Genomic DNA, 27,320 nt, shown 5'->3' on the forward strand with positions numbered 1-27,320 from the left:
ATCCAGGATTTGGTTCAGTATTCTCCCAAGATTCTGCCTTTATCAGCAGGATTCGGCCAAATCCATGCTCCTGGCTAAACCAAATAAGACTCCTTAAAATCACGTGACTTTTTGTCACGTTAACGTGTAAGTTGAAACTTTTTATCTTTAACCCTTCTGTACCCTAATATACATATGCAAATTAGGATTCGGATTTACCCAAATATTATACAAAGGATTCGGGTTCGAAAATAGGATTCAGTGCATAAGGAAGGGAATGGGAGGGTTTACAGCAAATAAACATGTTGCAATATATATTTGGCCATTAGGTGGCAGCAAAACAATTTCTATGCATATAAGCTATAAAACATAATACAATAACTAACTGCTGGGGCAGCCTGGGATCTATAGATTCCACCTTATTAGGTTCCCTTGGATATCAATAGCAATCTCTTACTTCAGGTACCTGTAACCCTTTATGGCACACAGCCCTAGAACAGGATCACACTCTCTTTTCTTGGAGATTTACCTGTACTTGGAATCCAGTAGCCTGGTCCCCCATGCATGAAAGATACTGGGAATTGGAATTGACAGCGCAGTGTCTCCACCTAGTGGCCACTGAGGGACACCTCAGGGAAATTCCACCAAGAAAATAAATCACACACACAGGTTTGCAGAAGCAAAGATTAACTTTATATAAAGATAAGTGAAGCATGAACAGTATTTGTTACAAGCAGAAATCCTGCCCCGGGGAACCCATGTGGCCTATCAACCCCTGGCACTGTCTCTAACGGTGCCACACTGCCACACTCCCCCACTCCACTCCGGATGGACAAAACAGATTTGCTCAGTTCAGTCTCTGGCAAAGTCCCTTCCCCAGAGCGCTTTAGTTGCCCCAGGTAGCGCTACCTGCCCCAAAGTACCTCTCCCTTTGGAATAGGCAGTTGCACCCACGTAGCAGGCACTCGAGAAACACCTGGACCCACACACTGGGGACAAACTCACCCACACACTGGGGACAAACTCACCCACACACTGGGGACAAACTCACCCACACACTGGGGACAAACTCACCCACACACTGGGGACTCACCCACCCACACACTGGGGACTCACCCACCCACACACTGGGGACTCACCCACCCACACACTGGGGACTCACCCACCCACACACTGGGGACTCACCCACCCACACACTGGGGACTCACCCACCCACACACTGGGGACTCACCCACCCACACACTGGGACTCACCCACCCACACACTGGGGACTCACCCACCCACACACTGGGGACTCACCCACCCACACACTGGGGACTCACACACACACTGGGGACTCACCCACTGGGGACTCACAAGGAGGGAAAGGCAGACACCAGCAACTAAGCCCCAGCCAATCAGGTTTCTCTCCAGTCTGTAACTGGACAGAGAGTAGAGAGTGGAGAAGTCCCCAAAACAACTATCTCTACTCCTATATAATCCCTGGGGCCCCACAACATGGAGAAGACAGGGTGCCAAGGACTGGGGTCCCATAAGTTACCCTCCCTACTTTAACTGAAGAGCAATGAATCCAAGGCCCCTTAGAAGTGAAAATAGATAAAGTACAAAGGAGAAGGAGAGTAAAAGTACATCCACGGAACTATATTGTGCCAGCCCCCCTCTATTAGTATTGTACTGGGGCCCACAGGGGTCAAGTTACCTCTTTTTTCTTTTCTAATCAAACCTCAGTGGACTTGTGACTCTTAAGTAATTGCATAATCATGGGTTAATCTAATTTATTATTATTAGAATTATTAATTATTATTCATTTATTTATATGAATTTACTTGCTCCAGGTTTGGTAATGTACAGCAACCAATCTGCTTTCAGACAGGAGGCAAATAAATGCTTCCTGCGGATTAGTTGCTATGGGTTACCAGGGCTGGAGCAATATTCACACCTATTAGTACATTCCAGTCATATACATCCATCATCACCATCATTTTACTGTGACTGCTTCATACAGACATATCGGGCACTTGGGCAGTTGCCCTATTTATTGATAGTCAGGGAAGACTTCCATACCCAGAATGCAGCGTGCAGCGGCTCAGTGAAGGTGGCAGTCACAGTGTGCAAGTGCCTGATTGGCTCACTCAGCTCATAAAAGGACAGGCGGCCGCCATCATAGTCCAATGAGACCCTGATTTTATTACAGGTGGAAATGTAAGGTAAGTTCTTCCTCTGTCCATCATGTATCACTGAGTATCTATCGTCCCATAGGAACAAACCCACTGACTTCTTGTTGCGCCCAATGTAGGACTCCTGGCCGTACCGCTGCATGCTGGGATATGCTACCCCTATTATACAGTACCCTGTGGACCCTGTGACCACAACTTTCACCCACTTCACATCCCAGTAGTGCCGCCCCGAGGAGAAGCTTTGGATACTGAGAGCCTGGGGGTAATCCTGAAACCTCTCACATGTGGGGAAGTGATCCGCGAATTTACTACACCAATGTACACCTTTATCTATAAATTCCAAACGATTATTCATTGTATTTATGTCTATAGACATGTCTGTGGCCTTCAGCCCATACAGTGGGCATGGGCGTCCACAGAAGGGGGCAAAAGGGGGCACTTGCCCCCCCCTGGAAAAGTAGCAAAAAAAACAAAAACCTTACTCCGTTTCTGCAGTCCCCTCAAGCCCGTTTTTGCTATGCTCCGATTGGATCTTTCTTCTTGTGGATTCTCCAATCAGAGCACAGCTTCCTTGACAGACAGTAAAATTGACCAATCAGAGCACACATGCACACAGGGATCGGGAGATTTTGCAAACTGGAAACAGAAATAAAGACTGAAAAGAAGAATCTGCCCCTGTAACTTTACCTAAGAACCAACTCTCAACTTTTGCTGCAGTTTTCATCCCACAGGTACTATACCCAGGTACTATACACAGGTACTATACCCAGGCACTATACCCAGGTACTATACCCAGGCACTATACCCAGGTACTATACCCAGGCACTATACTCAGGCACTATACCCAGGCACTATACCCAGGCACTATACCCAGGTACTATACCCAGGTACTATACCCAGGCACTATACCCAGGCACTATACCCAGGCACTATACTCAGGTACTATACCCAGGCACTATACCCAGGTACTATACCCAGGTACTATACCCAGGTACTATACACAGGCACTATACCCAGGCACTATACCCAGGCACTATACACAGGTACTATACACAGGTACTATACACAGGCACTATACCCAGGCACTATACCCAGGCACTATACACAGGCACTATACCCAGGCACTATACACAGGTACTATACACAGGCACTATACCCAGGCACTATACACAGGCACTATACACAGGTACTATACACAGGCACTATACCCAGGCACTATACACAGGTACTATACACAGGTACTATACACAGGCACTATACCCAGGCACTATACCCAGGTACTATACACAGGCACTATACCCAGGCACTATACCCAGGTACTATACACAGGCACTATACCCAGGCACTATACCAGGCACTATACCCAGGCACTATACCCAGGCACTATACCCAGGCACTATACCCAGGCACTATACCCAGGCACTATACCCAGGTACTATACCCAGGTACTATACCCAGGCACTATACCCAGGCACTATACCCAGGCACTATACCCAGGCACTATACCCAGGCACTATACCCAGGCACTATACCCAGGCACTATACCCAGGCACTATACCCAGGTACTATACAGTTCTAAAGAATCACTAGCTGACATTAAATTGTTTTTTGCCTGACCTGACATCTATAATAATATATAATCTATCCCCTACCCTAACAGATGGAGGGTAAGTTAACTCTTTCCCTCTGAAAAAGCTCATTGTGTGTTTATATATGTGTTGTTGTTTTTTGCACTTACTATTTTTTTTTTTGTCATTGTTTTGTTCATTTATAGTAAGTTACAGTGGGGCCAATGTTGTGTATCAGTGCCAGTGTTATAGTGCCAGGGCCTGAATATCTGCCCTCAGTACCCACTGCTTCTCACTGTATATAATGTGCTGGGTTTGTAAATACAGACTGCGTCTCACTGTATATAATGGGGAGTCAGTACCCACTGCCTTTCTTGCTATAAAACTAACATAAACACATCTAAAGGGGTGGTTCACTTTTAAGTTAACCTTTAGTATGTTATAAAATGGCCTATTCCTAGCAACTTTGCAATTGGTCTTCCTAATTAATTTTTTTGAATAATTTGCCTTTCTCTTCTGCCTCTATACAGATTTCAAATGGGGGCCAAAAAATATTGCTCTGTGAGGCTACAATTTTATTATTATTATAATTTTGTATTACTTATTTTTCCAAGTAGGCCCCTTAACTATTCATATTCCCATCTCTTGTTTAAATCACTACCTGGTTGCTAGGGTAAATAAGACCCTAGCAACCAGATAGCTGCTGAAATACCAAATGGAGAGCTGCTGAACAAAAAGCTAAATAACTGAAAAACCATTAAAAATAAAAGTGAATTCGAATGCGAACTACCCCTTTAAGCTAACTGATCACAAACACAAATGTTTGCAGATCCCCTAACAGAAGTGCGCGTATGAATACTTTTACTACTAATACTAAACATTTTAGGGTAAAAAAAAAAAAGCACCCCCACCCGCACTTTTGTACAGTATCCCTGGGAGTCAGTGGGAACGGCAAGAGGTAGTTGGGAGGTTAACTTTTTACGTCAGCAGTGAATCCACTAAGTGTCACATTAGCTGTAGGTCAGTCTGTGTATGGGCCATATTTAGCCTCCCCTAGTATCATCCTGCAAAAAAAAAAAAAAATATATATATATTTATCTGTTGCAGGATGATGCTAGCTTACTTGCCCCCCCTTGGAAAATTTTCTGCGGACGCCCATGACAGTGGGTCACTTTCCGCCTGTGGGGCCAAGCTCCCGGGGGTGTCACAGAGATGCCCGGGGCCGTTACTCTCTGCAGGGGGCAGGGGTACTGGGGCACTCAGCTCTGCACCTTCTGCCTCGGGGTTTGTATCTTGCCCCGTGTGCCTAATGGCTGCCTTCATGCTCCTCACAATCCCAGCTAAGCCTGTCAGTAACTTCTCTGAGATCAGATCCTCATCCAAATCCCATATTGTAGGGTCCTTGTTACCCCCGCTCCCCCTTCCCTCAGTCTCTGCCTCCCAAGCATCACAGAAGGCGTCTCCGTCCAGCTCTGCCCCCTGTAGGACAGTGAGGGGATCGGCCATGTTGCACAGCTCCTCAGTGTCATGGATCTCCCTGGACAGCTCTTCCTTATTCATTTCCAGCTGTTGGATCAGGTCAGAGAAACAGAGTAAGAGACTGTCTCTTTGCCTGGAGATCTCACTCAGGACTCTCTCCTCCAGGGCTTCCAGCTGTTCCCTGATGCCTCTGAACAGGGCAGTAACTCGCTCCGTCTCATTGGCTGCTTTCTCTTCCATTTCCCTCCTGCGCTCCTGCAGCCTCTGGGAATCTCTCTCAGCCCTCTCTCTCTTTAGGATCAGTCTCTCTAGAGCGTTTCTCAGTTTCCCTTTCTTCCTCTCTGAAGCCTCACTGAGCAGCGCCACCTTGTGTCCAATATGGTGCCCCACTATATGGCAAGAGACACAGATACAGGCATTATCCTCCATACAGTAATACTCCAGGAGCCTCTTGTGAGCAGAGCACTTTCTGTTGGGCAGAGAGTCGGAGGGTTGGCATAAGATGTGCTCCGCTGACTTGCTGTGCACGCGCACGTGGTTATCACACAGGGAGGCCTCGCAGTGCAGACAGGATTTAGTCGCAGCTACAGGGGACTGGATGCAGTAAGTGCAGTAGATCCCTGGCGCCCCCTGCTGTTCTGACTGAGCAGGAAGGAATCGCTCCGCTATGTTACCCAGGGTTCTGTTGCGCTGCAGGGCAGGACGTTGCTGGAACTCAGCTCTGCATTCAGGGCAGGAATAACCCCCAGATCCCTCCTGGGTATCCAGCAGCCCCCCAATACAGCCCCGGCAGTAGTTATGGCCGCAGGGCAGCATTACCGGGTCCGTATAGATATTCAGGCAGATGGAGCAGCTCTGCTCGTCTCTCAGATCAGCAGCCGCCATCGCTGGGTGTCGGAACAGGAAACTTACAGATCTTTGTTGGTTACTGAACTCACAGACACACAAGGGGGGTTGGGCAAAGCGAGGAAAGTTCAACTGGGATTCAGCCTTGTAACCCAATCAGTTCCAATTTAGAAGCCACAGAATGTGCCTCTACAAAAAACAAAAAAAATGTCCAATTAGAAAAAAATAATTCAGCATATATATATATACATAGGCAGAGGCGTAAATAAACAAAGCTGGGTCCTCCAGCAACAAATATTGGAGGGGCCCCAATGATCACAGCATAGGGATTCCCCTGTACAAAGCACAATTCAGCAGGAACAGCCCCCTAAGTTTGCTCATAGCCTGTACAGAGAGATACCATAAAACTATGACACATAGGGATTCCCCTGTACTAAGCACAATTCAGCAGGAACAGCCCCCTAAGTTTGCTCATAGCCGGTACAGAGAGATACCATAAAACTATGACACATAGGGATTCCCCTGTACTAAGCACAATTCAGCAGGAACAGCCCCCTAAGTTTGCTCATAGCCTGTACAGAGAGATACCATAAAACTATTGCAGCATAGGGATTCCCCTGTACTAAGCACAATTCAGCAGGAACAGCCCCCTAAGTTTGCTCATAGCCTGTACAGAGAGATACCATAAAACTATGACACATAGGGATTCCCCTGTACTAAGCACAATTCAGCAGGAACAGCCCCCTAAGTTTGCTCATAGCCTGTACAGAGAGATACCATAAAACTATGACACATAGGGATTCCCCTATACTAAGCACAATTCAGCAGGAACAGCCCCCTAAGTTTGCTCATAGCCTGTACAGAGAGATACCATAAAACTATGACACATAGGGATTCCCCTGTACTAAGCACAATTCAGCAGGAACAGCCCCCTAAGTTTGCTCATAGCCTGTACAGAGAGATACCATAAAACTATGGCACATAGGGATTCCCCTGTATTAAGCACAATTCAGCAGGAACAGCCCCTAAGTTTGCCCATAGCTTGTACAGAGAGATACCATAAAAATATGGCAGCATAGGGATTCCCCTGTACTAAGCACAATTCAGCAGGAACAGCCCCCTAAGTTTGCTCATAGCCTGTACAGAGAGATACCATAAAACTATGGCAGCATAGGGATTCCCCTGTACTAAGCACAATTCAGCAGGAACAGCCCCCTAAGTTTGCTCATAGCCTGTACAGAGAGATACCATAAAACTATGGCAGCATAGGGATTCCCCTGTACTGGCTCATCCGGTTGGGTGGAACGGCGAGGCTCTCGATTGGTTAAATTTTAACATTTTGTTTATAACTGATTGGCTTCTGTTACTCCCCAGTCTGGGTTTAAAATGGTTCTGATTGCAGCATTCACACTGGGACAAATCCTGGCAGTTTGGCAGAACCCTACCATTCACGCAACTCTCTGGGCAATGAAAGGTTAACATTTTTGGTTCACAGGTGATGCCATATTTTAATTAATCTCAGATTTAAATATGCAAATGAGGGTTTCATTCGGCCAATCATTTGGGGAGGATTCGCTATGTGGATAAATATCAGAATTATGGATTTAGTGCAATTTGATCTGTTTGCCGGGAGTCTGCAATCTCAACAAAAGTTCATTTTCAAGTTTAAGTTCCCCTTTAATTCTCATTTTGTTTCAGGCCTTTGTTTCCTCACCCCCTGCCCCATTGCCTGGTTTCTAAGGTACAGGCACCCTGGAAACCAGGCAGAAGTTTAAACACTCCAGGATAAAAATGCATCCACGTCCCATATAGTAGGGTCTGTTACCTCGGAGACCCCATCGCTTACAGTGGAAAGGGAAACTCAAAAATAAAAAAAAACTTTTCAGCAACTGGGACTTCAGGCTCCTCCCTCTTAACCCTGTAAATCAGGGGTCGGGAACCTTTTTGGCTGAGAGAGCCATAAACACCACATGTTTTAAAATGTAATTCAGTGAGAGCCATAAAATGGCCGACGGGAGCTAGGCCGAAGCCGGGGCCTCGATTTGCAGCTGCCTGTGGAGGATGCTGCGGGGCAAGGTAGGGTGGGTGTCAGCTTGAGCTGTTCAATATGGCTTGTTAGTATAACTAGAGGGCTACCTAGCACAGTGCACAGTTGGCTTCTCTTTGTAGCCCCGACAGGGACATATTGGCCACATTTTATTTTCAATTCAAGCGTGAACTGTCACAGGTTTCTGCCCCAATGTCCCCTCAGTTCCCTGGGCCCTGGTTCAAGTGCAACCCGGTAAGGATCCCGGATGCGGAGGAGGGCGTGGCCTGCGCTCTAAGGCTTAGAACACGCCCTCTATGCGTCGAGTGCAGGCCATGCCCCCCCACTATTTTTTTTTATTAAGATTTGGCAGCGAGCCAGATGCAGCCATCAAAAGAGCCACAGGTTCCCTACCCCTGGTGTAAATCCTTAGTAACCAAGTAGGAAGAGGAGGAAACATGGACTGAGCATTGGCAATAATGTGCATTATATAAAGAGTAGTGAGAGTACTGGGTCCCAGTCAGGCACTGGGCTGCACTTAGATATGGCTACAAGGAGAAATAAACCAGACACTGGCAGCTTAGGGCTGGGGGGCTTCTCTGCTGACTGGGGGGCACCATGAAGTTGGTACATCAGGGTGGGGCGAGTATTGGTTTCTGTAGTAGGTAACTGGGCAGCTTCCGGGTTGATGGGGGGATGCCCTGTCCCAGCTGGCCAATCACCGGAGGGTCAAACAAGTCCTCTCCAATCAGTACATCATTGCCCCAGGCTAGTACCAGACTCACACACATCTACAGTCATTCCGAGGGGTAGGTACCCCCCATTCCTATTGGTAGGCAGATAACTCTCTATTCTGGGAGGTAGAGCTCAGTTTGGTAGATATGTTGCGCTGTTCCTATATCAGTGGCTCAGGGGCAACATGTTGCTCCCCAACCCCTTGGATGTTGCTCTCAGTGCCCCCAAACCAGGGAGTTATTTTTGAATTCCTGACTTGGGGGCAAGTTTTGGTTGAATAAAAACAAGATTTCCTACCAAATAAAGCCCCTGTAAGCTGATAGGGTGCATAGAGGCTCCTAATAGCCAATCACAGCCCTTATTTGGCTCCTCCATGAACTTTTATGGTGCTTGTGTTGCTCTCCAAGTCTTTTTACATCTGACTGTGGCTCACTAGTAAGAAAGGTTGGGGATCCCTGCTATAGAAGAATAAGGTGGCTATTTGTTCCAATGGGCAAACACTCCTTTATTCTGTTAGCCAGAGCCCCTGTGCATGTTGGTAAATACCCCTCTGTTCAACCAGATTGCCCCTGCCAGCAGCACCCAGTGGTACCAACATAAGAGCAGCAGCCAATGGCAAACAGGCACTTAGAAACAGAGCAGGCACGGCCGCCATCAGTGTCCCAGGCCCAGTGGGTTTTGGGTCTTAGGCTAATGGCACACGATGCAGACAAACTGACCCTACATTCAAAAATACTTACGGAGCGGATTTTGCATACTCAAGAAGTTTATTCATAAATAAAAAAATAAATAAATTATAGGTACCCGAGGGCCCCCAAGACCTGCCCCCCCCAAAAATCTGCCCCCCAGGCACAGGCCCTCGGAGGCCTTATTATCCGCCCCTGACTGAGGCACTCTAAATCAAGAGACTGGCAAATCTGGTTTTTCACCTTTGAGTTCCATTTTAGTATAATGTAGAGTGTGATATTTGCAGTTGGTCTTCAGTTTTTATTACTTGTCATGTTTTTAATTATATCACTTATCGTTCAGCAGCTCCGGGAATTTAGCAGCAGCATCTGGTTGCTAGGGCTCACATTCCCACATGGAGAGAGTGGCTTAAATGAGAGACTGGTATATGAATAGCATATAGAATAAAAGTTAACTTCTGTTCCTGTAGGTGGGGATTAGGTGCTAGTGGGTAAGTACCCCTCTGTTCCTGTAGGTGGGCAGTATGCCCCTGTGGGTAAGTACCCCTCTGTTCCTGTAGGTGGGCAGTATGTCCCTGTGGGTAAGTACCCCTCTGTTCCTGTAGGTGGGGATTAGGTGCTAGTGGGTAAGTACCCCTCTGTTCCTGTAGGTGGGCAGTATGTCCCTGTGGGTAAGTACCCCTCTGTTCCTGTAGGTGGGGATTGGGTGCTAGTGGGTAAGTACCCCTCTGTTCCTGTAGGTGGGGATTAGGTGCTAGTGGGTAAGTCCCCCTCTGTTCCTGTAGGTGGGCAGTATGTCACTGTGGGTAAGTACCCCTCTGTTCCTGTAGGTGGGGATTAGGTGCTAGTGGGTAAGTACCCCTCTGTTCCTGTAGGTGGGCAGTATGTCCCTGTGGGTAAGTACCCCTCTGTTCCTGTAGGTGGGGATTAGGTGCTAGTGGGTAAGTACCCCTCTGTTCCTGTAGGTGGGCAGTATGTCCCTGTGGGTAAGTACCCCTCTGTTCCTGTAGGTGGGGATTAGGTGCTAGTGGGTAAGTACCCCTCTGTTCCTGTAGGTGGGCAGTATGTCCCTGTGGGTAAGTACCCCTCTGTTCCTGTAGGTGGGGATTAGGTGCTAGAGGGTAAGTACCCCTCTGTTCCTGTGGGTGGGGATTAGGTGCTAGTGGGTAAGTACCCCTCAGTTCCTGTAGGTGGGGATTAGGTGCTAGTGGGTAAGTACCCCTCTGTTCCTGTAGGTGGGCAGTATGTCCCTGTGGCAGAGGGGTATTTATATTACCCATTTAAATAAACAGCAGGGCACCTACAAAGAGGCACACATTGACCCACAGGAACAGGCGGTTATTTGCCCACAGGGGCACACTGCCCATAAGGTAGGTAGGTAGGTAGGTATCTGTGCCTAAGATCCCGGTAGGTAGGCTGGAAAAGCCAGAAGAGCCCATACTGTGTGAGTAGGTGGGTAGCCCAGTGGAGCCAGTAGGTGCCCCTGCAGCCTATAGGTGCCCCCGGTGCCGGTCAGTAGCCCCCTGCAGCCTATAGGTGCCCCCGGTGCCGGTTGGTAGCCCAGTGCAGCCTATAGGTGCCCCCGGTGCCGGTTGGTAGCCCCCTGCACCCTATAGGTGCCTCCAGTGCTGGTTGGTAGCCCCCTGCACCCTATAGGTGCCCCCCCAGGGCCGGTTGGTAGCCCAGTGGAGCCTATAGGTGCCCCCGGTGCCGGTTAGTAGCCCAGTGCAGCCTATAGGTGCCCCCCGGGGCCGGTTGGTAGCCCAGTGGAGCCTATAGGTGCCCCCGGTGCCGGTTAGTAGCCCAGTGGAGCCTATAGGTGCCCCCTGGGGCCGGTTGGTAGCCCAGTGCAGCCTATAGGTGCCCCCGGTGCCGGTTGGTAGCCCATGCAGCCTACAGGTGCCCCCCCGGGGCCGGTTGGTAGCCCAGTGGAGCCTATAGGTGCCCCCTGGGGCCGGTTGGTAGCCCAGTGCAGCCTATAGGTGCCCCCGGTGCCGGTTGGTAGTCCAGTGCAGCCTATAGGTGCCCCCGGTGCCGGTTGGTAGCCCCCTGCAGCCTATAGGTGCCGGTTGGTAGCTCCCTGCAGCCTATAGGTGCCCCCGGTGCCGGTCGGTAGCCCAGTGCAGCCTATAGGTGCCCCCGGTGCCGGTCGGTAGCCCGGTGGAGCCTATAGGTGCCCCCGGTGCCGGTTGGTAGCCCGGTGGAGCCTATAGGTGCCCCCGGTGCCGGTTAGTAGCCCAGTGCAGCCTATAGGTGCCCCCGGTGCCGGTTAGTAGCCCAGTGCAGCCTATAGGTGCCCCCGGTGCCGGTTGGTAGCCCATGCAGCCTATAGGTGCCCCCCCGGGGCCGGTTGGTAGCCCAGTGCAGCCTATAGGTGCCCCCTGGGGCTGGTTGGTAGCCCAGTGCAGCCTATAGGTGCCCCCGGTGCCGGTTGGTAGCCCCCTGCAGCCTATAGGTGCCCCCGGTGCCGGTTGGTAGCCCCCTGCAGCCTATAGGTGCCCCCGGTGCCGGTTGGTAGCCCCCTGCAGCCTATAGGTGCCCCTGGTGCCGGTTGGTAGCCCAGTGCAGCCTATAGGTGCCCCCGGTGCTGGCCGGTAGCCCGGTGGAGCCTATAGGTGCCCCCGGTGCCGGTTGGTAGCCCGGTGGAGCCTATAGGTGCCCCCGGTGCCGGTTGGTAGCCCGGTGCAGCCTATAGGTGCCCCCGGTGCTGGTTGGTAGCCCAGTGCAGCCTATAGGTGCCCCCGGTGCCGGTTAGTAGCCCAGTGCAGCCTATAGGTGCCCCCGGTGCCGGTTAGTAGCCCAGTGCAGCCTATAGGTGCCCCCGGTATCAGTTAGTAGCCCAGTGGAGCCTATAGGTGCCCCCGATGCCGGTCAGTAGTCCAGTGGAGCCTATAGGTGCCCCCGGTGCCGGTCGGTAGCCCAGTGGAGCCTATAGGTGCCCCCGGTGCCGGTCGGTAGCCCAGTGGAGCCTATAGGTGCCCCCGGTGCCGGTCGGTAGCCCAGTGGAGCCTATAGGTGCCCCCGGTGCCGGTCGGTAGCCCAGTGGAGCTTATAGGTGCCCCCGGTGCCGGTCGGTAGCCCAGTGGAGCTTATAGGTGCCCCCGGTGCCGGTCGGTAGCCCAGTGGAGCTTATAGGTGCCCCCGGTGCCGGTCGGTAGCCCAGTGGAGCTTATAGGTGCCCCCGGTGCCGGTCGGTAGCCCAGTGGAGCTTATAGGTGCCCCCGGTGCCGGTCGGTAGCCCCTGGAAGGGATAGGCAGTCCCCGGATCAGCTGGCCCAGGGCGGGGGTCACGTCCCTCCCATCATGGCCGCCTCCATGTGCGACGTGTTCGCCTTTTGTGCCCCACAGGAGCCGCCGCGCCGGGCAGTGGAGATTCGCTTTGTCAGCAGCGGCAAGGTACCGGGTACCGGGGGAACGGGGGATCGGCCGGGAGTAAGCGGGGGGCAAGGCCGGGAAACAGACCGGGTAATGGGATGAGTCGGGGCGGCAGGGAATGAGAAGCCAACGGGGCAACTAGCGGCTGTGGCCTTGGGCTCCTCATGTGAAGCTTGTTGGGGAGTGTGTGTGTGTGTGTGTGTGTGTGGTACCTGTGTATTGTGTGTGTGGTACCTGGGTATTGTGTGTGTGGTACCTGGGTATTGTGTGTGTGGTACCTGGGTATTGTGTGTGGTACCTGGGTATTGTGTGTTGTACCTGGGTATTGTGTGTGGTACCTGGGCATTGGGTGTTGTACCTGGGTATTGTGTGTGGTACCTGGGTATTGTGTGTGTGGTACCTGGGTATTGTGTGTTGTACCTGGGTATTGTGTGTGTGGTACCTGGGTATTGTGTGTGGTACCTGGGTATTGTGTGTTGTACCTGGGCATTGGGTGTTGTACCTGGGTATTGTGTGTGGTACCTGGGCATTGGGTGTTGTACCTGGGTATTGTGTGTGGTACCTGGGCATTGGGTGTTGTACCTGGGTATTGTGTGTGGTACCTGGGCATTGGGTGTTGTACCTGGGTATTGTGTGTGGTACCTGGGCATTGGGTGTTGTACCTGGGTATTGTGTGTGGTACCTGGGCATTGGGTGTTGTACCTGGGTATTGTGTGTGGTACCTGGGCATTGGGTGTTGTACCTGGGTATTGTGTGTTGTACCTGGGTATTGTGTGTGGTACCTGGGTATTGTGTGTTGTACCTGGGTATTGTGTGTTGTACCTGGGCATTGGGTGTTGTACCTGGGTATTGTGTGTTGTACCTGGGTATTGTGTGTTGTACCTGGGTATTGTGTGTTGTACCTGGGTATTGTGTGTTGTACCTGGGCATTGGGTGTTGTACCTGGGTATTGTGTGTTGTACCTGGGTATTGTGTGTTGTACCTGGGCATTGGGTGTTGTACCTGGGCATTGGGTGTTGTACCTGGGTATTGTGTGTTGTACCTGGGTATTGTGTGTTGTACCTGGGTATTGTGTGTTGTACCTGGGTATTGTGTGTTGTACCTGGGTATTGTGTGTTGTACCTGGGTATTGTGTGTTGTACCTGGGTATTGTGTGTTGTACCTGGGCATTGGGTGTTGTACCTGGGTATTGTGTGTTGTACCTGGGTATTGTGTGTTGTACCTGGGTATTGTGTGTTGTACCTGGGTATTGTGTGTTGTACCTGGGTATTGTGTGTTGTACCTGGGCATTGGGTGTTGTACCTGGGCATTGGGTGTTGTACCTGGGCATTGGGTGTTGTACCTGGGTATTGTGTGTTGTACCTGGGTATTGTGTGTTGTACCTGGGCATTGGGTGTTGTACCTGGGTATTGTGTGTGGTACCTGGGCATTGGGTGTTGTACCTGGGTATTGTGTGTTGTACCTGGGTATTGTGTGTTGTACCTGGGTATTGTGTGTTGTACCTGGGTATTGTGTGTTGTACCTGGGTATTGTGTGTTATACACAAGCTGTGTGGGGCCAAACCTGGAAGGAATAAAACCTGGGAGTCACAGATGGGGCTTTGGGGATACTCTGTACTGGGCTGCAGGGGCCCCACCGGTCAGAAAGTTCTGCTTCCCCATACAATCAGATCCCCCCCATACAATCAGATCCCCCCCATACAATCAGATCCCCCCATACAATCAGATCTCCCCCCATACAATCAGACCCCCCCCATACAATCAGATCTCCCCCCATACAATCAGACCCCCCCATACAATCAGATCTCCCCCCATACAATCAGATCTCCCCCCCATACAATCAGATCTCCCCCCATACAATCAGATCCCCCCCATACAATCAGATCCCCCCCATACAATCAGATCCCCCCCATACAATCAGATCTCCCCCCATACAATCAGACCCCCCATACAATCAGATCCTCCCCCCATACAATCAGATCCCCCCATACAATCAGACCCCCCCCATACAATCAGATCCCCCTCATACAATCAGATCCCCCCCCATACAATCAGATCTCCCCATACAATCAGATCCCCCCATACAATCAGATCCCCCCATACAATCAGATCCCCCCCATACAATCAGATCTCCCCATACAATCAGATCTCCCCATACAATCAGACCCCCCCCATACAATCAGATCCCCCCCATACAATCAGATCCCCCCCCATGCAATCAGATCTCCCCATACAATCAGATCTCCCCATACAATCAGATCCCCCCATACAATCAGATCCCCCCATGTATGGCCATACTGCAGGCCCCAAAAGAACATATTTATACACATGTACATCAGATATTATTTTGTGTGTTGGTAGCGATGTGGCTGGGGCCCAGCGAGATCTGAATAACCTGCATAGAGATATAACTGCCCCAGAGTAATGCGAATATAGAGTAAAGGCCCCAGATCTGTGTGCAGCGAAGCCCATAGGAGCCCAGGCATCTGCCCATGACTCTCCTGTTGTGTCTCAGCGCCTCTAACCTGCCCTTGTGTCTCCCTGTAGGGGAAGGGCCTGTTTGCCACTCGGGCCATACGGAAAGGGGAGACGATATTCCAGGAAAAGCCGCTCGTATCCTCCCAGTTCCAGTGGAATGCGCTGTACCGGTACCGGGGTGAGTTTAGCCGCTATGGGGGCAGTCTCTATTGGGCAGTGAGTTCCTTTTGGGGTTCTAGTGGTACTGGGTGCATGTGGGCACAGTGAGACTGGCTCTGTAGAGAGATCCAAATGCCCCAAAGGCTGATCATCTGACTAAAGCCATTCAGCTGGGGGCTGGCAGGGGGGGGGGGGGTAGGTATGGTGCCCAATATCAAAAGCCTGGAGGTACAGTGAGGTAGTGGGTGGGGGGGACTGGGTGCCGGAGCTGCACCTATTCCGTAACTGCTATTCCCAAACCCTCCCTGAGCCCTGTCTGTAATTCCACAGCTTGCGATCACTGCCTGCGCTCTCTCGAGACTGCCGAGGAGAATGCCCAGAGACTGTCCGGAAATGCCCACGTGGTCCTGCCGTACCCAGAGCTCTGCACAGTCCGAAATGGGCTGCACCAGCAGTGCCCGCGATGCCAGGTCAGGATTCCTTATGGCTGTGCCACCCTCAGCCGGGGGCAACGTGGGTGTCTCTATGAGTTGCTGTGCTCTCGGGGATTAACCCCTCTGAGCCTCACCCTGTTTGTTGAATTTGGGGGGCACTGAATCCACTAAGGGTCCCCAGTACAAACAGATGGAATATAGAGATTTGGGCGATGCCAGTAACGGTTTGTGCCAATTCCTTTTGTAGGTGACGTACTGCAGTGCCGAGTGCCTCAAAGCCGCCGCGGATCAGTACCACCGGGCCCTCTGCCTGGGGGCCTCCAGGGATAATCCGGCACATCCCCTCAATAAACTGGAGGAGGCCTGGAGGTAGGTACCCCCCCCCATCAGCATGGGCATTATATTTCATTTTTCTTCTTTTCAAGCTATCAATCTAATTATAAGATTTCTAAATTCTCTAAGAGTTTTCTGTGGTGCAGCCGCCTGTGACCCCCCCCCCCATAGCGCCGGTCAGTTGGTTGCACCATAAAGGGCAGAAGTGTATGAATTTGAATTGATTAAAATGGCAGTGGCGCTACAGACACACAAGCGCTGTTTTATCTTTTTCCATTCAGGAATATGCATTACCCGCCGGAGACTGCCAGCATCATGCTAATGGCGCGGATGGTGGGCACTATTAAGCAGGTACGTTCCTTCCTGGGCACCTTCAGTAAACATGTGACCTTCCTACTGTTCTGCAGATATGGGCCAGGGGCTTATACGTTGGGCTGGAGTGTTCTAGTCAGTATATTGTGTTTTGTGCCTTGTGGCTTTATTCATATAGAGCAGGGGTGGGCAAACTTTTTGGCACAGGGGCCACATTGACTCCCCGCCGGGCCAGGCCAGCGTCACAAATAACGGGGCCTCTCAGCTCCCCCAGCATCCTGCAGCTCACCACCCCCAGCATCCTGCAGCTCACCACCCCCAGCATCCTGCAGCTCACCACCCCCAGCATCCTGCAGCTCCCTCCCAGCATCCTGCAGCTCCCTCCCAGCATCCTCAAGCTCCACCCCCAGCTGCCTCCCAGCATCCTCCAGCTCCCCACCCCAGCATCCTCCAGCTCCACCCCCAGCATCCTCCAGCTCCACCCCCAGCATCCTGCAGCTCCCTGCCCCAGCATCCTCCAGCTCCCCACCCCAGCATCCTCCTGTTCCATTCCCCAGCTCCTCCCCAGCATCCTCCATCTCCCCCCCCCCCAGCTACGTGTAGCTTGCTCCCTCCTCCCACTGCTTCTGACCGCAGCTCCCCCTGCATACTTTATATGATTGTGCCCCGTACGTGCTGACGTCACGCGCACGCACGGGGAGCAACCAATCAGGGGCCATTATTCTTTTAAGGCGGCACAACTCGGCCCACCCCTGATATAGAGTGTAAGTAGCTGTGGTGGGTGGGGCTTAAGCAGCCAGCTGGGAGGGATAAAACAACGGACTAATTGGGTAATGATGAATTTGAGTTCAGTAGCGCTTGCAGTTTGTCCCTGGGAGCTTGCACTTACCCTCTACGCTGGGAGGGGGCTGTTTATCCGGGCTCTCTAATCTGTGGTTTATCCCGTTGCCCCCAGGTACAGGCCCAGGATAAGGACTGGTGGATGCACCTTTTCTCCCAGTTCTGTAACAAGACAGCCAATGAGGAGGAGGAGATTGTCCATAAGCTTCTGGGAGACAAGTTTAAGGTGAGAGAGACACAAATGGTTAAAGGAACCGTCGCTCTCGCTCCCCCCGGCCCATCTAAGCTTTAGCTCTCCCGCTCACAGCTGATTGGGCCATTGATCCTGTTATGTATGTTTTGAGCTACATGCAGGGCTGCTGAATTTGTGGCAGACAGGAAGCTGGGACTTTACTACACTGATGCAACGCAAATCATACTTTGCCTGAAGGACTGTATTTTGCATTTTACATTATTATCAGCGACAAGTTTTAGTTTTATATAAAAACACAGTGTCGCCAATCAGCTAATTAACAGGGAGGAGCCTTGTGCAATGCTGCCCCGCAACAGAACCATGATATTTGCAATTTGGCCCACCCCTGCTTCCTTGTGACTAGTAATAGTCACAGCCCAAAATGGGCCCATCTTTGTATCATCAGGGATTAACCCTTTCCAGCGTATTACTGCCGGCACTCGGCATTTATGGGGTTAAGTTAGTAGTTCTGCTGTACGTTAGATATTAAACACTTACCTTTGCTACTCTCAGGGCCAACTGGACCAGCTGCGGCGACTTTTCACGGACGCATTGTATGAGGAGCGCGTGAGTCGGGTAAGTGCGCGACGGATAAAGAGTCAGGGCAGAAACACAGTGGGGACGCCCTAATGCTGAGGCTCCGCCTCTCATAAATGGGGGGGGCTGGTTGGTTGCTGCACCACGTTAGTATATAACGACTTACAGAGTTGGGCTGGGTGGTAAGAACAAATATCCTATTGGGCCCCCGGCCCTATAGCACTTTATTATTTCCCTATAGGTCTATAGGATTCCAGTTCTGAGAGTTTTCTGATTGGGCCCAGCACTGCTTACAATAGGCTGCTGTGTGATCCTGTTTCCCTATTGGCTGATTTAGCCCCCGGCCCTATAGCACTTTATAATTTCCCTATAAGATTCCAGTTACGAGAGTTTTCTCATTGACCCCGGCATTGCTTACAATAGGCTGCTGTGTGATCCTGTTTCCCTATTGGCTGATTTAGCCTCCGGCCCTATAGCACTTTATTATTTCCCTATAGGTCTATAGGATTCCAGTTATAGAGTTTTCTGATTGGTCGCAGCACTGCTTACAATAGGCTGCTGTGTGATCCTGTTTCCCTATTGGCTGATTTTAGCCCCTGGCCCTATAGCACTTTATTATTTCCCTATAGGTCTATAGGATTCCAGTTATGAGAGTTTTCTGATTGGCCCCAGCACTGCTTACAATAGGCTTATGTGTGATCCTGTTTCCCTATTGGCTGATTTTAGCCCCTGACCGTATTTGCCTGACGTTTTCCTTCTACCCCCTACAGTGGTTCACCCCAGAAGGTTTCCGCTCGCTCTTTGCACTGGTTGGCACCAACGGGCAGGGGATTGGCACGAGGTGAGACGCCCGAGGAGTCACATGATTATCTGTATGAATCTATTCCAGTAGTGCAGGAAGGTTTACCCTTTAATTCCTATTATTTGTATATGATAATGTGCGAGACTAAAGCCACTGACCCATCTTATCCCTGCTAAAGTGTCACTACAAGCAGAACCCCAAAGGGCAGTGTCCCTGTGTGAGCTGTAGCGCCCCCTAGCTGACATGACTATTTCCTCCCATACAGCTCGTTGAGCCAGTGGGTTCATGCCTGTGACGCCCTAGAACTCCCACCTCGAGAGCGGGAACAGCTGGATTCTCTCATAGACCAACTCTACAAGGACATAGAGAAGGGTATGTAGGGGCAGCAGCAAACCAGTGCAGACACGGGAGGAACATAACAAATGTATATTGGAAAGAATGTGTATGTGGAAAGCAGATTTGGGATGGAGATATATATATATATGTACAGTAATATTGGGTAATTAGCCTGTGACTGCACTGCAGTAAAGCGACATGTCATGGCACAGAAGGGGGGGGGGGTAGAAGTATTCCATTGAAGTTCCATTGTAGAACCCTTAACCCATTAAGGAGAGGGCTCTCGGGGTCGGGGGGACCGTTGCCGGGGTGCAGGGAGGAGACCGGCCCACAATCGATGTTCTGCTCTTTATTGCAGTGACGGGAGAATTTCTGAACTGCGAGGGATCCGGGCTGTACCTGCTGCAGAGCTGCTGTGAGTTCTAACAGTGTCCGTGGCGCAGTATATATAGGGCTCATTCATTCTCATGTACTGAGTGTGATGCTGCAGATCAGTTTGTGGGGAAAACACAGGGACCTTCCTGTATGTAATTATCATTGGAAGGGCCCTTCATTTTGTGATAGGCTATTGGCTTTTACAGGTAAATGTATAATTGTGTCCTTTTGCTTTGTTTCAACCCATAGTTACTGCTAAGGTGATACTAACTAAGCCTGCAGTCTCAGTCTTGCAGTGAATTCCATTGTTCCACAACTGTCTAACCACTGTCTAACCTTCATTATTACCTCCTAAACTACACTCCCCTTACAAATGCAGGAAGGGAGCATTACTGACCAATTAGGAACAGTTAGAAACGTTTGATGTCATTGGTGGCACATTTAGAAAAATAAAATATAATCATAATTAGTTTAGGTAAACACCATTGTACATAGCCTGTACAGAGAGATACCATAAAACTATGGCAGCATAGGGATTCCCCTGTACTAAGCACAATTCAGCAGGAACAGCCCCCTAAGTTTGCTCATAGCCTGTACAGAGAGATACCATAAAACTATGGCAGCATAGGGATTCCCCTGTACTAAGCACAATTCAGCAGGAACAGCCCCCTAAGTTTGCTCATAGCCTGTACAGAGAGATACCATAAAACTATGGCAGCATAGGGATTCCCCTGTACTAAGCACAATTCAGCAGGAACAGCCCCCTAAGTTTGCTCATAGCCTATACAGAGAGATACCATAAAACTATGGCAGCATAGGGATTCCCCTGTACTAAGCACAATTCAGCAGGAACAGCCCCCTAAGTTTGCTCATAGCCTGTACAGAGAGATACCATAAAACTATGGCAGCATAGGGATTCCCCTGTACTAAGCACAATTCAGCAGGAACAGCCCCCTAAGTTTGCTCATAGCCTGTACAGAGAGATACCATAAAACTATGGCAGAATAGGGATTCCCCTGTACTAAGCAATTCAGCAGGAACAGCCCCCTTAGTTGCTCATTTGCTTCACGGTGAAGATGTTTCATACTCCCTTGCAGGTAACCATAGCTGTGTGCCAAACGCAGAGGCCTCTTTTCCAGACAACAACTTTATCCTCCATCTCACTGCTTTGGAAGATATCCAGCCTGGAGAGGTACGTTTAGCATTGCAGGACTCCCCCCCCCCCCCCCCCCCCCCCCCCCCCCATTTTATGCTGTAGCGGAAATAATATGGTCGCTCTACGCCACACGTATAAAGACAAATATAGTATATTGCAGGATCCCCTCATTGGGGTATTTATCTCTATATCTGCCATATTCTGTTGTGCCCATATATCCCCCTGTATGGCTTCTCTCCCTAGGAAATCTGCATTAGTTACCTTGACTGTTGCCAGAGGGACCGCAGCCGGCACAGCCGCCAAAAGATTCTCAGGTACCATAGTCTTATTATAGCGATGTATAGAGAGTCTGTGGAACCCGCCCCAATGTTTCTCTTTCTGCCCAGGGAGAACTACCTGTTCGTGTGTTCCTGCCCCAAGTGCCTAGCGCAAGCTGATGACCCCGACATCACGTCCGAGGAAGAAGAGGAGGAGGAGGATGACGCTGAGCTGGAAGGGGAAGCAGAGGATGCAGAGCTGGAGGATGAGATGACGGACGTGTGAAATGAGAACTTTGTCTCCGCCCCTTTCCATCATGTCCAATCACAGACCAAACTGTTCAACTCTCTTCCACTGCCATTTCTAGTCACTCACTTGAGCTGTTCCCAGTCGGAGCATTGTGATTGGTTGAGCCAGTTACCGGTGGAACACTCATTATCCGTCATTTGTTGTGTTGCACTTGGAATGTTTCATTTGCCCCAGCTTGTGGGGGGGACCTCCTACTTCTTTATGAGCCCCCATACTGTATGCCACGTGACCCCACTATGCTGGTCTGCATGTCACTGCCCAACCATATTCCTTATGTGCCGCATACCCACTGTAGCCGGGGGGCGCCGGTGGGGGTGCAGCAATAGGCAGCGCTTAGGATTTCTGTTTGCCCAGAATGATTTTTGCTTGATTTGTAGATCCCCCCAGCTTCCAGGTGTGTAATAGGCAACTAGATTCCTTACTTATATCATAGCCGCCTCTCTCAGCCCGGTGCCACCAACCTCAGTACCACACGGGCATGTTTCATCTCTGCACTGCCTGCTCCTCTCAGGAACAACACCCCAAGTCCGGCCAAACACAACAACTACACCCAAAAACAAAACAAACAAAAAAATGCAAATTAAACAACATTTTGGAGGAACAATTTAGCAAAATATTTGTTCTTTTTTTGTTTCAATAGTTTTATTAGATATGATAACAATTAGTTCTGACCAAACTCGCTCTGTGCCTGTGCCCCTCCCAAGTGGGACAACTGCCGCTTAGTTGAGGAAATCCGTGTGTGGCCTGTACATATCTTTATAATGGGTACAAACAATATCAGCACTGCCCTCAATCACAATAGGCTTCTAATACTAATGAGTACAAAAGTCAGAGACCCTTTGACATTGTGGTGTAATGGCGAACATACACGGGGCAATTAGTCGCCACAACTTTTAAAAGTTCAGCGACTAATCGTGCAACTTAGTTGCCATAGACTAATATACAAGTAGCGACAAATTGCATGTTGTTTGCGCTGTGACTTTATAAAAAGTTGCAGTGACTAATCGTCCCGTGTGTCTTCGCCCTTAGGGTAAAGGTGGCCATACATATGCCAGTTACAATGATCGTTCATCTTGGAGCTTCTGGCTTTTTCAGGTGATGCCAAATAGCAGGGGGGGGGGGGGCTCCTGTTACAAAAAGGGCCTATAAAACTATTAATATGAAAACCTGATTGGTCGCTGAGTGAGCCCACAGTTTATGATTTAGAATTTTATTCTGTAACTTCAAACTGCTGTGATTGGAATGTTCTTGCCCGCAGAAGGGTAAATATATAGGGAATAATGTACCCCCTATTGTAAATTATAAGGATATTATAAGCCACAGAGGAGTTCCATAACCATGGCACTGAGTACTTTTATACAGCTCATAGAACTCCGAGGGAACTTCTAATATCCTTGTATTTTTCAACGGGGGGGGGTACATTATTTATTATAATACACAACTTTTCTTTTAATTGATAACATCACTAAGCACCTTTATAAGGATAAAATTTACAGGATATTAATGACTTTTGTGTATTATATAAATCTGGGGGAGTATGACCTGCTGATAGGGCTGGGCTTTTTGCTTGAAGAGGTGAGCCACTGCCATCAATGTGTGTGAAATGGAAACATATATATACAATATACAGGTCATTTCCCTATGGCACCAAACTGTAAATAATATTGTTATAAACGGTATTTAGTGATGTCATTTCTGTCACATGACTCACTACGTGACCTGTATATATAATTTCTGTCACATGACCTGTATAAAAGCACTTGGCCTCGAATCTTTATAAGGTCATAGAACTCCTTGTGACTTATAATATCCCTATATGTTACAATAGGGGGTACTTTATTTGCTATATATTATAAGGAACTCCTCGGGGGCTTATAATATCCTTATATGTTACAATAGGGGGCACTTTATTTGCTATATATTATAAGGAACTCCTCGGGGGCTTATAATATCCCTATATGTTACAATAGGGGGTACTTTATTCACTATATATTATAAGGAACTCCTCTGTGACTTATAATATCCCTATATGTTACAATAGGGGGCACTTTATTCGCTAATATATATATATATACTCATTATTATCAGTATCAACCTCCATATGTTGATAATAATCTCCCTGCAGTGATCCCCAAAGGAAACACAAAGCTGTAATACAGTCCCTGAATGTCCCAGTAAAGATAAAATGAATTCATACGACGCAGTCAATGTAACTTTACACAAATAAGGACAAAAATGTTTACACCCTATCAGCCAGTTGGCAGCAATGGGCACCTGTAGTGATTCTGTTGTAAATAGTGACTGTTGTGCCAGAGGGCCCCGTTACCCGTTTCTCTGTGCCAGAGGGCCCCGTTGCCCGTTTCTCTGTGCCAGAGGGCCCCGTTGCCCGTTTCTCTGTGCCAGAGGGCCCCGTTGCCCGTTTCTCTGTGCCAGAGGGCCCCGTTACCCGTTTCTCTGTGCCAGAGGGCCCCGTTGCCCGTTTCTCTGTGCCAGAGGGCCCCGTTGCCCGTTTCTCTGTGCCAGAGGGCCCCGTTGCCCGTTCCTCTGTGCCAGAGAGCCCCGTTACCCGTTTCTCTGTGCCAGAGGGCCCCGTTGCCCGTTTCTCTGAACCAGAGGGCCCCGTTACCCGTTTCTCTGTGCCAGAGGGCCCCGTTGCCCGTTTCTCTGTGCCAGAGGGCCTCGTTGCCCGTTTCTCTGTGCCAGAGAGCCTCGTTACCCGTTACTCTGTGCCAGAGAGCCTCGTTGCCCGTTTCTCTGTGCCAGAGGGCCTCGTTACCCGTTTCTCTGTGCCAGAGAGCCTCGTTGCCCGTTTCTCTGTGCCAGAGGGCCTCGTTGCCCGTTTCTCTGTGCCAGAGGGCCTCGTCGCCCTTTTCTCTGTGCCAGAGGGCCTCGTTACCCGTTTCTCTGTGCCAGAGAGCCTCGTCGCCCATTTCTCTGTGCCAGAGAGCCTCATTACCCATTTCTCTGTGCCAGAGAGCCTCGTTACCCTGTGCCAGAGGGCCTTGTTGCCTGTTTCTCTGTGCCAGAGAGCCTCGTTACCCGTTACTCTGTGCCAGAGAGCCTCGTTGCCCGTTTCTCTGTGCCAGAGGGCCCTGTTGCCTGTTTCTCTGTGCCAGAGAGCCTCATTGCCCTTTTCTCTCTGCCAGAGAGCCTCGTTACCAGTTTCTCTGTGCCAGAGAGCTTTGTTACCCGTTACTCTGTGCCAGAGAGCCTTGTTGCCCGTTTCTCTGTGCCAGAGGGCCTCGTTGCCCGTTTCTCTGTGCCAGAGAGCCTCGTTGCCCGTTTCTCTGTGCCAGAGGGCCTCGTTGCCCGTTTCTCTGTGCCAGAGGGCCTCGTTACCCGTTTCTCTGTGCCAGAGAGCCTCGTTGCCCGTTTCTCTGTGCCAGAGGGCCTCGTTGCCCGTTTCTCTGTGCCAGAGGGCCTCGTTACCCGTTTCTCTGTGCCAGAGGGCCCCGTTGCCCGTTTCTCTGTGCCAGAGAGCCTCGTCGCCCTTTTCTCTGTGCCAGAGAGCCTCGTTACCAGTTTATCTGTGCCAGAGGGCCTCGTTGCCTGTTTCTCTGTGCCAGAGGGCCTCGTTGCCCGTTTCTCTCTGCCAGAGAGCCTTGTTACCAGTTTCTCTGTGCCAGAGGGCCCCCGTTGCCCGTTTCTCTGTGCCAGAGGGCCCCGTTACCAGTTTCTCTGTGCCAGAGAGCCTCGTTGCCTGTTTCTCTGTGCCAGAGAGCCTCGTTGCCTGTTTCTCTGTGCCAGAGAGCCTCATTGCCTGTTTCTCTGTGCCAGAGAGCCCCGTTACCCGTTTTTCTGTGCCAGAGGGACTCGTTACCCGTTTCTCTGTGCCAGAGAGCCTCGTTGCCCGTTTCTCTGTGCCAGAGGGCTTCGTTGCCCGTTTCTCTGTGCCAGAGGGCCTCGTTACCAGTTTCTCTGTGCCAGAGAGCCCCGTTACCCGTTTCTCTGTGCCAGAGGGCCCTGTTACCCGTTTCTCTGTGCCAGGGGGCCTCGTTACCAGTTTCTCTGTGCCAGAGGGCCTCGTTGCCCGTTTCTCTGTGCCAGAGGGACCCGTTGCCCGTTTCTCTGTGCCAGAGGGCCTCGTTGCCCGTTTCTCTGTGCCAGAGGGACTCGTTACCCGTTTCCCTGTGCCAGAGAATCCCCGTTACCAGTTTCTCTGTGCCAGAGGGCCCTGTTGCCCGTTTCTCTGTGCCAGAGAGCCCCGTTACCCGTTTCTCTGTGCCCTGTGCCTTTAGCAGGGACAGAAAAGCCTTAAGAGTAAAGAGTGTTTGTGCTCTTAGTGCTCACTATCCTACCAGGGAGGTGGCCCCCAGCCAGCAACAGGCCCAGAAGAGCCCCCATTGCTCAGATATTTATTTAAAAATGGGGCAATTAAAAGGGCAAGAGAAAGAGATTTTTTTTAAAGTATCTATCTCTTTCTTTTTTATATTTTTCTTTTTGTTGTTTTTTGCTCCTTTTTTAAATAAATATCAAGTGCAAGTTACAATTTTATTTATTCAAGGTCTTCTTATTTAGGATGCACCTTTCCTATAATTGACCGATAAACCAATGATTCAATGGCCATTCTATGGGTGTCACTTAAGCACCTTTCTTGTTTCCTTACTGGTTGCTATGGTCAGTGATCATGGCAACTCCAAAGGAAAAAACAGACTGCAGTTTAAACGCAATAGCTGGGAAAAAAAACAAATAAATAATATATGTTTTAGAATGCCGCTATATTACTGGCAATCTTACCCTTTGAGTAGGCATTTCCTATATGAAAATACAGTATTTTGTATATTTTTTGTCCAGTTGTGGGCTATGCCTTCTTCTCTTACTCATCATTAGAATTTATATTAAAAGGATGATGGATATGAGCCAACAGTGGGCTTGGAGGTTATTATGGCCATCTCCCCAATAAGACAATCTAGCATGGATTGATATAATCTAAAGATGGAATATTTATTGAATAAATCAGTACACAATAAAGATTTCTCAGATGCAGTTGTTAGAAGATGCTGTTGTCCATGAAGAAGAGAACATAGAGGGCTGCCATCGGGACCACAATGTTATGTGGGGGGCCCAAGGATGTTAAATAGGCCCCATATGCCCCAAACCCTCCCCCGATGGCTGCCTCCTTCTGTTCTTTTAGTGCTTCATTCCTAAGGAGAGATTGTTCAGCGTTATTCATGGAGTAGGTGAGTTTATAATAATTCTGTCATTTGTTTGTTTTACAATTTGCATTTATAGTTTTTGTCATTGCGTGTTTTATATATAACGTTCCCTTTGCTGCTAATGTAAAGGTCAACTACAACTATCTATTAATAACCTGTTCTCCCATCCCAGCTTGTTTGTCTTTCCCGTAGATTTAAGGTTCCCATACACGAGATCGCCAAGCGAGCGGATCTTTACCCAATATCCCCACCTAGGGGTGGCCGATATCAGGGAGCGCGCAGGTAAAAAAAAAAAAAATTAGATCGTTTGGCATTGGCGGCAATGGGGCAGTCGGTTAGGGGACCGCATCGGCTCGTTGATCCCCGATCCGACTGAATTTTCTAACCTGGCTGATCAATATCTGGGCAATTTTAGGCCAGATATCGGTCAGGCAGGCCCCTTGTTTCTGCCCCTTGATGGGCCAATAAGCTGCCAAATTGGTCCAAGGGACCCATATCGGCAGCTACTATCAGGCCGTGTATGGAGACCTTTAGCCCAGTTTAGTGACCTCTGCCCTAATACAAGTCTTTATTATTGGCGGCTTTAGTATCGAATGAATTCGTATGTAGGAAAGCAAGAGAATATTTGTATGAACAATAGATGGTTATAGTCAATGCATTGTGGGAACTATAATGAGAATGAGCAGTCCCCTTACCTCTGTGCAGCTGTTGGGCGATGTTCTTCTTGCAGACG

At 49.8% G+C, this 27,320-nt stretch overlaps 2 protein-coding genes across 3 annotated transcripts; one reads left to right on the forward strand and one right to left on the reverse strand.

Moving 5' to 3' along the window:
- Positions 1–1,262: 1,262 nt before the first annotated feature.
- Positions 1,263–6,138, reverse strand: LOC101734035 (E3 ubiquitin/ISG15 ligase TRIM25). The gene is made up of 2 exons (XM_004911487.4): positions 4,893–6,138; positions 1,263–2,560 (listed from the first exon to the last, which is right to left on the reverse strand). Exons 1-2 carry the CDS (start codon positions 6,086–6,088, stop codon positions 2,011–2,013), a joined length of 1,746 nt encoding a protein of 581 aa, XP_004911544.2. The 5' UTR covers positions 6,089–6,138; the 3' UTR covers positions 1,263–2,010.
- Positions 6,139–12,708: 6,570 nt separating this feature from the next.
- smyd5 (SMYD family member 5) lies at positions 12,709–22,039 on the forward strand. 2 transcript variants are annotated; one of them, NM_001114205.1, is given in 13 exon segments: positions 12,799–12,892; positions 15,418–15,526; positions 15,838–15,977; positions 16,189–16,310; positions 16,556–16,625; positions 17,542–17,652; positions 18,172–18,234; positions 18,966–19,036; positions 19,263–19,369; positions 19,692–19,748; positions 20,806–20,900; positions 21,108–21,178; positions 21,251–22,039. In NM_001114205.1, coding segments are annotated over 13 exon segments (1,266 nt in total). In that variant the 5' UTR covers position 12,799; the 3' UTR covers positions 21,408–22,039.
- The last annotated feature ends 5,281 nt before the right edge of the window (positions 22,040–27,320 follow it).

Source organism: Xenopus tropicalis, chromosome 1, assembly GCF_000004195.4.
Source record: "Xenopus tropicalis strain Nigerian chromosome 1, UCB_Xtro_10.0, whole genome shotgun sequence".
In the NCBI taxonomy this organism is placed as follows: Eukaryota; Metazoa; Chordata; class Amphibia; order Anura; family Pipidae; genus Xenopus; species Xenopus tropicalis.